The 9,727-nt window shown below is 40.9% G+C and overlaps 1 protein-coding gene across 10 annotated transcripts in view; it reads left to right on the forward strand.

The window, feature by feature from the left end:
• Nucleotides 1-9,727, forward strand: part of TRPM3 (transient receptor potential cation channel subfamily M member 3) — a 783,705-nt gene that overhangs the window by 617,430 nt on the left and 156,548 nt on the right. For all 10 annotated transcript variants that reach the window (XM_024738980.1, XM_024738984.1, XM_024738979.1 and 7 more), the window contains one exon: nucleotides 6,798-6,921. In XM_024738980.1, the coding sequence (XP_024594748.1) occupies nucleotides 6,798-6,921 (124 nt within the window). The remainder of the gene's footprint in view (nucleotides 1-6,797; nucleotides 6,922-9,727) is intronic.

Here is a 9,727-nt window from a genome sequence, read left to right on the forward strand (position 1 = left end):
GAGATGGAGGCTTAAAGAGATTGAATAACCTGCCTCAGGTCCCTCAACTAGTAAATGAAAGAACTGGATTCCAACCAAAGGCACCATATCATAGTGCTTTAATTATAACATTCCATCTTCTATAGAATATTGCAAAACTGATCTCACCCCTTCTATGTATGACATGGAATTAGTTGAAAAACTGTAGATGTATGTTGAGTTGATCTTTTTAATTTTAGTTTATTTTATTGTAGTATAGTTGCTTTACAATTTGTTTTAATTTCTACTGTACAGCAAAGTGATTTAGTTATACATATATATAATCATTCTTTTTCATGTTCTTTTCCATTATAGTTTATCACAGTGAGTTGATTTTTATGTGATACAATTACTTGCATAAAAAAACACCAAGATCTATGTGAAGGAATTATCTTGATATCACTGAAATCCTTAAAGTCTTTAAATAGTTATTGAGCACTTTTATGGGCAAGACATTGCCCTAAGCATTATGGGGGAGACACAGTGAATATGCATCTCCTCCTGATGAGCTACATAGCAATTCAAATGGGGAAAACAGTCTCCAGAAGTAGAACCAAATATAGATTATTGAGTTTGGTGGCCAATTCATTTCTAAATACCCTTTAAGTTTAAAGAAAAACTAGAATATTTCTTAGAGATGGATCTGATTGAATGAAAAACGATCAAGAAAATCAGATTGTTGGGGGGCGAGGGGCAAAACCCTGTGCCACTTCTCTCATTCTCCCAAATAGGTTTGAAGTCCATCCCAGCATGAGGAGCAAAGGGGAATGGGGAAGACCACCTGGTTAGCTGCCACAGAGTAGCTAATGAGTAGGCAGCTACACATTCACTCAGTCAGTCCACAGATATGCTTCTAGAACCAACAATGAACTATGTACTCTTCTAGAGCTTAGGTACAGGAAGTGTGAAGATGCATTCACTCCTTCAAGGAGTTCATAATCTACTGGAGGGAGACATACATGTAAATAAATGATTCCCATACAATATAATAATAGTAGTAATTAATATGTATCCAGTGCTATGGGAACATCAAGAGAGTGGTAATCAGAGACTTTCACACAGGAGGTGGACTTGGAGCTGAATTATGAATGATGAGCCTGAGTGACAGGATCAGATGTAGAGAGCATTGCAAGCAGCAGGTACAGCAAGTTCAAGGGCATAGAAGCATGCAAGAGTCTGGTGTGTTTGGGCGATAATAGCATTTTATAGAATATGTGTGAGAGAGTTGCAGGGGATGAGCCTCGCTGGGAGAGAGGCCATGAGAAGCCTTAAATGCCATATGCAAGTTGAGGTGTTATCTTGCTAGTGATGGGAAGCTATTGCAGGGTTTTAAGAAGGATATGATAGAATCTTATTTGCCTTGTAAGAGAACCATTCAATCAACACGGTGGGGAATATAGTAGAGGACATAGGGAAGAAACCAATTAGTGATCTGTTAGTACCATTTGCATGAGTCACCTCTGCCTGAATCCTTGGCCCACAAGATTATCAACACAATAAATAAATATTGTTTTACATTGCTAAGGTTGGGGTGTGTTACCTATTACTAAATGACCAGAGTATGTTGACACACGATCCTGTGAGTTCCTTGAGGCTAGGACTGAATAGTGTTCATCTCTCTACCTCTAGCATAGTGCCTGGCACATAGTAAACACAATATTGTTCGTTGAATGAATGAGTGAACGAGTGTTTAGGTGCTGCCTGCATGGGATGTTTGCAAGGCTCCATTATAATTAAACCTCCAAATCTAAGTATCTCTGTCTCAAATGTAAGAAAGAATGGTGATCTCTGACCTCTCTGAAGTCAGAAAGTTATTTCTCTGACTGCACACCTGGCGAGCCCAGTGGTATAAGGATTGGAGTGTCCTTATACCGCTGGGCTCTCCAGGTATGCAGAGCACTGTTGATCCCAGGGGAGAGCTCTGCATTACACACAGAGGCCCTGGCCACTGGTTGTGCTACTTGACAAGAAGGGCTGGTCAGTGACGCTTTCCTAAGGAGCATTGTAGGACTGAGCTCTAATAATAGTAAACGTTTACATAGGACTTGCTGTGTGTCAGGCACTTTTCTAAGCATTTTGCAAAGATTAATCCATTTAACATTCACAAGTCTATAAGTACTATTATAATTCCTATTTTACATATACAAAAAATATGACTTGGAAATACTAAGTAATTTGCACAAGATCACACAGCTAGAAGTGACATTTGAGCTCCAGACATCCTGGCCCTGGTGACCATGAGGCTTTTATTCATGTTGCTCTCCTGCCTCTCTGGGAAGAGTCATGCTGCTACTTGTGACCTCAGCCATTTGGGAAGAACTGATAACTTTTACTAAAGAAGAAAGAGAAGGAGAAAGGGAAGAGAAAAAAAGAAAAATACCAGTCTCTGTGACCTTAGACAAGACATGTAGACTTTCTGTGCCCTAATGTTGTATTTAGTACTTTGCTTTGGTTTGAAGCAAATTTCTTTTTTTTAGACCATTAGAGATTCCATGGGAAATGATGTTTTGTAAGTACCAAACAGTGGTATTATTAACAGTCGTTTTTATTTATACAAGTAAAATTTTCTCACATTGTATCTGAATAGGTTAAGAGAGAGTGTCTGTGGGGGCATAAGAAGGGCTCCTCTCCTCAAAAGCCATTAGCCTAAGCCTAGCTGTTTGAGTCCCATTGAATTCTGAATGCGTTTTCCAATTTTTAAATCTAGGAACAAAACTCTGATATTGCAGATAAATTCATTTTGAGAAAAATATGTACATGTGGGTTGAATTGCCAGCATTTGAACAGAATATTAGTAGCAAACTGTGGGAAGTTTTGGTTACTCTGAGCACTGGATGAACACTGACCTATTTCAGATAACTCTGTGACTCATCTGAAAAGCTTCAGATCACAAGTACAGCATTTAAATGGAGACACAAATGCTGTAGTGTAGAGATTTTCCTCACTTCAATGACTACACTTCCTAATCAGAAAGCCTTCTAATTTGAAGTGTACCAAAAATAGCATCAGTACATATGGAACCACAAATTAACAGTTTCCATAAATAGGCACCCCTTTGTCAAAGACCCAATTCTAAAACTAAAACTTTACATAATACTATGACCATGTTTTGGTGTCAAGAAATTTTCAGTCACTATTTTAGTGCCATAAAAAGAAATCTAAAATGAGCTTATTTCTATTTTTTGTTCATGATTAAATATAACAGTCAAGATTTTTAAATCATTCCAGTGTTGTGCAGAAAAAAATATGAGAAGAGCTAGGAAAGTAATAATTTCAAGAAAGTAGGCCTCCCAGTATCATAAGGAGTATAGTCACAAAATAAGAAAGGTGTAGTGGAGAAGACAGTAAGAATTTGTGCCAAATGGAAATCATCTAGGTCAGCATAGAAAATAAGAAGCAAATGTAATCTTCAGTGCACTAAATGCATTTTTTCGCTATCCTCATTTACCAGTTTCCCCTTATCTTCTCCAAACGTGTCTGATTTCCTTCAGATATTTTCTGTGTAACTAAAAGAAAAAGCAATTTCCTACACCGAATACACGCAAATGTCTACCTCCAGTGCGGATGAGTAGGAAAGTGAAAGGCATATTTATAGATTACAATCAGGAAAAGCAACACCATGGAAGGAAGGCTGAATTCAGTAAACCCAACTGAAGCACTGGGATGAGCAAGCTTTGTGACTTTGCACACATCATTTCACCTCTTTGGGCCACAGTCTCCTCTTCTGCAAAATGGAATTAATACCTGCTTTTCTCACAGATTGTTACGAAGAGCAAATAAGATTATCTCTGTGACGCCCATTGTGTGTCATAAACACTGCTGCACTATGAACACATCAAACCATTATACAGTATCTTTTTAAAAACAATATTATTAAACTCTCTGCAAAGAGTGTGGGACCTAAAACCTGTCATTTCTCTGTCAAAAGGGGGGATTTGTGTTTGTGAGCTGTGAAAGGCAAAGAAGCATCAAAAATGAAATTTTCCTCTTGATGCAATCAGGACAGAAAAAGAAGTAAACCAGGAATAACAGTTATTTAATATTTACTGAGTATAACCTAATGCTTTGAAAGGACCAAATCACCTTTGTTCCACCTAAATTCATCTCAGCTCCAGCAGTGACAGTTTTCCTACACTCTGGAAAACACCAACCTAGAGAATTCTTGTACTTCTAGAAGTAGAATCCATGGTTTTTGTTGCTAAATGATTTAACCAAAGCCACAATTTCAGTCAGTTGCAAAATTGGACTAAAATGTATAAGATGCTTAGTGTCTTTCAGCTCTCCTAGCCACTGAAGCCCACAGTCAGCTGAGTTGTACATCATTTCTGAATTGTTACAAAGTGACAGACTGGGTACAAGTGACAGACAGATCCCTCAAACCGTTAATGACCTCAGGGAACTGGAATTTCATTACAGATGTTTGGCAATAGAAAACAAATTTTGAGTTGTTGTCAAAATTAAACACCTGCAGATGAGTGATTGGATCTATCAAGTGGCTAATCAGGAGAGTCTTTTCTGTTGTTAATCATGTACAACATTTATGTGCACTTGATATTGCAAAAACCTCTAGACTGTCAAGTAGACACATGCCCAGGTATGAGTGCTCATGTCTTGACTCTTACAGAAAATTAATTGGCAACACAAATGTAATCATGTTACTCTCCAACTTAAATCCTTCAATGGTTCTCCTTGCCTGCGGGATAAAAATCCAAATCTCTAACACAGTCTTGAAAATTTCCCATGATCTTGCCCTTGCTTACCCCTTCTGCAGCCTCATCTTGTTCCATTCTTTCTTTTGCTCTCTGTTCTCTAGCCATACTGGCCTTCTTTATTTTCTCCAAACTAGTCCTATTCATGCGGTTTTGTTTGCCAAATATGCTCTTACCTAGCCCCCAGCCCCACCCCCATCCCACCCACTTCAAGTGCTAAATGCTCCTCCATTCTTCAAGTCTCAGATAAAAGAGCACTTCCTCAAAGAAGTCTGCCCCGAACCCCTTAGATTAGATTGTATTCAACTGTCACAAACTTCTCTGCTTCTTGACCACTGTAAATTATAGTTGAATTGCTGGATCGTGTCTTTCTACTCCACTGGTGTGTAAGCCCATTGAAGGCTGTGAGTGTGTATATCTCATCTATCCCTGTAGCCCTGGCATGCACCACAGTGTCTGGCACTAAATAGACATCACTAAGCAATTGTTGAATGAATGAATGAATGGATGGTTTCAGAGTGGTTCACAACTAAGAGTACAGAGTTCTTCAGAATAATTCAGTAATCTTGAGAGGATTTGGTATCATTTTTCAACTTTATCTGGATCATTCTCTTTTTCTGAATGTATATGTTCATGATATAAATCTTCCTGGGGGGCCAAAAGGGTAACCGAATCCTCCATCAGGGTGAGTGACATTCCAGGATCCTTGGTATAATTCTATCATGGGGAGTGCAGCTGCCTCAAAGTAGGGCCACCATAATATCCAGCCTCGTGGGTCTAGGTGAATCTTCACACAATCCTGGGGCACAGCAGGTCAGTGATATGAAGACATTCTCAAGCCTCTCATCTTGCTTTCTTTCAAGAAACAAGGAAATTTTATAATTTCCTGCTCAAGTAGCCACAGTGATAAAGAGAGGCAGTGGTGTATTGCGAGGTGTAATACAAGGCAGCATGCTGTAGTGGAAAGAGCACCGGACGAGGAATCAGAAGAACTAGGTTCTGGTTTTGACTGTGCCACTTGTTTTCTGAGTGACCTTAAGCATCTGGCTCTTTCTGGCTAAAATATCCTTCCCTTCTGAATTGGACAGATCTCTTGTCTATCAAATTTCTGTAGGCGCCAAATGAGATAATAATTATAGTATACTGTTTTATCTAGGAGTTGTTGTTGCTTCATGTGTGAAGACAATTTGTAAACTGTAAAGTACTAGGCAAATTAGTCCTTAAGAGAAGTTTTATCTTCCTGATTTTGAATAGTATCTGTTAATACAAAGTGAATTTTCTTTCCTGCTATTTGATGGCTGATGGAGATAGACCAGTTCTCACCAGGCTCGTGGTAAAGGAGTTAAAATTAATTGCGATCCGTCCACATGCGAGAGATAATTGAGTTTTAACTTGATATGATGCACCTTCCTTGTTTTAATTCACTCCTCTATAATACGAAAACTATCTTTAAATAAAGTAGTCAATATAATACCTCTTTATGGGTCAGACTCTTGTTGGCACACAACACAGCAAAAGTTCAACATAAGTAGTGAGGACCTGAATTGTGGGCCAGATCAGCTACTACCTTCACGGAATGATTTTAGAGGAAACATAAGTCCTATTTCTCCTCACTGATACTCAGAAATCCCTTACTGAGACAAAATTTTTCTTTCCACAGTTAGACCTGAAGGTGAAATTTAAATCTCCTTCAAATAAGTAATATATTAATAGTAAATTTTTACCAATATGCAAAGGATTAATTGAAGGTATTTTTTTGATAACAGCACTTGAGCAAGAGGGCATTAGACATATGCCATATGAAAGAAAAAAGGGATAGCCAAAAAAGAACTAAATCCATCTTCTTCCTTTACTCATTTAAGTACTGAGATGTTGAAATGGGTTTATTTTTAAACGCACTTTAAAAAAAAATTATCACAATGAAAATAACTGCTATAGAAAAAAAATATGGGAAGAAATAACTCCTATCTAAAGTAAATCCTCATAATGCTTTCTCGTGTTCTATATTTGTCAGAAATATGTACTAAATAGGAGCTGAGTTAACCCGCTTTCAACATTTTTTCACTGCAGACTTATAAATGAATCTTTGAGAGACCAGCTATTGGTGACCATCCAGAAGACTTTCACATACACTCGAACCCAAGCTCAGCACCTGTTCATCATCCTCATGGAGTGCATGAAGAAGAAGGAATTGGTAGGTAACATTGTGTCCATGGGTGGCAGAGACCTCCCCACATTCCCTCTGTCTGTTTAACCATTTTCTTGAATCACACACCCACTGTTTCTCCTTTCCGGCCAAGCTCACAACCATCCTCAGCCTCCACTGGCCCCTGTAGCTTCCTCCCTTCAGTAGCTAAGAAACTTTTCTGCCTGGATCTAATGAAGTGTGGGCAGCAGGGTTCTAGCATCATTTGCTACTGAAGCTCACCTGAATGCTCCGCTTGCCTCAACCCAATGAGGTGAAGAGAGAACATGGGTTTTCCTCTTGGAAAATGCTTCAGTTGATACTCTGTTAGGTTTGGAGTTTCACTTGACTTGTGAGTCATGAATCACTGATGTGCTTAGTATCAATGATCTTAGTGACACAGGGTCCAGGCTGATCTGTTCATCTGTACAGGTGGAAAATGGAGAAACGTAGCCAAGGAAGGGTGGGAATTTCTGTAATTTCCGAAGTGTCCTTCAATAACTACTGAAACATTTCTTACATCTGGGGAAAATGTCTTAGAAGTGTGTCAGCACAGAGACCTTCTGTTACGGTGCACAGAAATAACCTGAGCTAACACTGAAGGAGTAGGCGGGGTGCCAGATCTTTCCATGTATTAGCTCACGTGATCTGGGTGACTGTCCCAATGTGAGAGGTACAGTTATTATCCTCACCTTACAGAAGCCTAAAGTCACCTGATGAGTAAATAAGGAACTAGACTAAAAACCATTGGTGGGCTTCCCTGGTGGCGCAGTGGTTGAGAGTCCGCCTGCCGATGCAGGGGACACGGGTTCATGCCCCAGTCCGGGAGGATCCCACATGCCGCGGAGGGCCTGGGCCCGTGAGCCATGGCCGCTGAGCCTGCGTGTCTGGAGCCTGTGCTCCGCAACGGGAGAGGCCACAACAGTGAGAGGCCCGCGTACCGCCAAAAAAAAAAAAAAAAATCATTGGTATTTCATCTCTGTGGGAAGTATTTTTATTCAGAAATTGTCTCATTGAAGCAAATGCAGTGAATCACCCACTCTGGGTCGATTTGAGGTAGGCCTCAGTGAGAGGAGACTATTCTCAAAGGCCATGTGAGCCCACCTGCTGATGGGAGGCGAAGGAGCAGTTCAGACCTGAGCAGTAGCCTCACTCAGGCTTTGACGATCTCAAAGTCTGCGTAGGCATCCTGGAGTGATTATCTCCGGAGACGTAGGGGGGCACAGCTCCTCCAGAGGGGCACCAGGGCCAGACCCTAAAAGGCTCAGCCACAGGCAGGTAGGTGGTGAGGAGAAGAACTAGAGAGAGCTGCCTGCAAGCAGCTCCCCACTAGACTATAGCTCCCTGGGCCTGGGCTGGAACTGTCTTGCTCACGATGGTGTCCCTGTGTATGTGACGGTGGCTGGCACGCACAGGTGCTCACTGAGGCTGCCAGGACGGAGGGAAGGAGGCAGTTTCTGAGTTTAAGGAACTAAATATTTAGAAAAAGAAAGATTTGATTCAAATAAACAAGATCCAACTCCAGAAAGCATCACACAGCCTTTGTGAAAAGCCTTTCAGCAGCTTCTAGGTTTGGGAGGAGAGGAGTGAGGTGAGGAGGATGGGGCAACACCTCTAATCCTTGAGTATCCAATCTAAGTAGTCTGGCCGCCCTGCAGAGAGAAGCCCACGTGCAGACTGGGTTCACAGTCATGACCGCTGGTGTCCCAGCAGAGCCTCTGCCAATCCTGAAAGTGCCACTGGCGTCCTCCCATCTCGGAGGCAGTTAGCTCACAGCACTTCAGCCCATGTGCTTCCTGCACTCCCAAGGAGGGCATGGAACTGAGCTTCTGCATGCTTGCAGCAGGGATTTTCTCCTAACTGAAGATTAAGGATTTTCCAATGGTAAGGCCAATGACTGTGAAAGCTTACCAGAGCTATGCATTTCAGCAGTCCTGCAAGTTTCCTAGAAAGGCAGTCAGGCTCAAAATTCTAGGAACCAGTTAGAAGTCATAAAATCAAATGAGGCTGAATGTACTTTTCTGGGTATTTTACAGGGCTGTTCCCTGGGATTCTTTCTGTCTGATAATTATCTTGTTGCTTAATCATGGCCCCTGCTGTAAGGTCAGCTGCATTTTCATGCGAGATATTTATTCTAAGAAACGTGAGGTATCCCTAGCTCTAGGCTAAGGACATGTGATCTTAACAAGCAGTAAATTGTCCTGATTTCCATCCACATCTGGACAGAAATTAGGATTTTTAAAATCATAAATGTAATTTAAATAATTTCCATTTTTGAAGGACTATGTGTGTGGACAGTACTAGATGCTCTAGAAAGGAGGTGGAAGGAGGTAGGCATTATTTTTCTCAGGGAGGGAAAGAAAGAAACAGGGGAGGGAACTGAGGCTGGGGAGGTGAGGAGATGTGCGCACAGCCAGGAAGAGCCACACTAGGTCTGTCCTGCTGCAGAGCCCAGGTACCTTCTCCAGGCCGCCTGGTTTAGCACACACAGCAGCATTGCACAGGGAGCTCCTCTTCACTTTTACCTCCTGCAAGTTGCTTTTTTTTTTCTTTTCTTTTCTCAGGTAGTCTAGAGTTTTTATTCCCCCACTGGAGATTTAATCCATCAAGTATTAGGTACAGAGTTTCTTTGCAACTTTTTTTTTAGTTTAGCACACACAGCAGCATTGCACAGGGAGCTCCTCTTCACTTTTACCTCCTGCAAGTTGCTTTTTTTTTTCTTTTCTTTTCTCAGGTAGTCTAGAGTTTTTATTCCCCCACTGGAGATTTAATCCATCAAGTATTAGGTACAGAGTTTCTTTGCAACTTTTTTTTT

The sequence above is a fragment of the Neophocaena asiaeorientalis genome, unplaced genomic scaffold, assembly GCF_003031525.2.
Source record: "Neophocaena asiaeorientalis asiaeorientalis breed wild unplaced genomic scaffold, Neophocaena_asiaeorientalis_V1.1 scaffold249, whole genome shotgun sequence".
Lineage (NCBI taxonomy): Eukaryota > Metazoa > Chordata > Mammalia > Artiodactyla > Phocoenidae > Neophocaena > Neophocaena asiaeorientalis.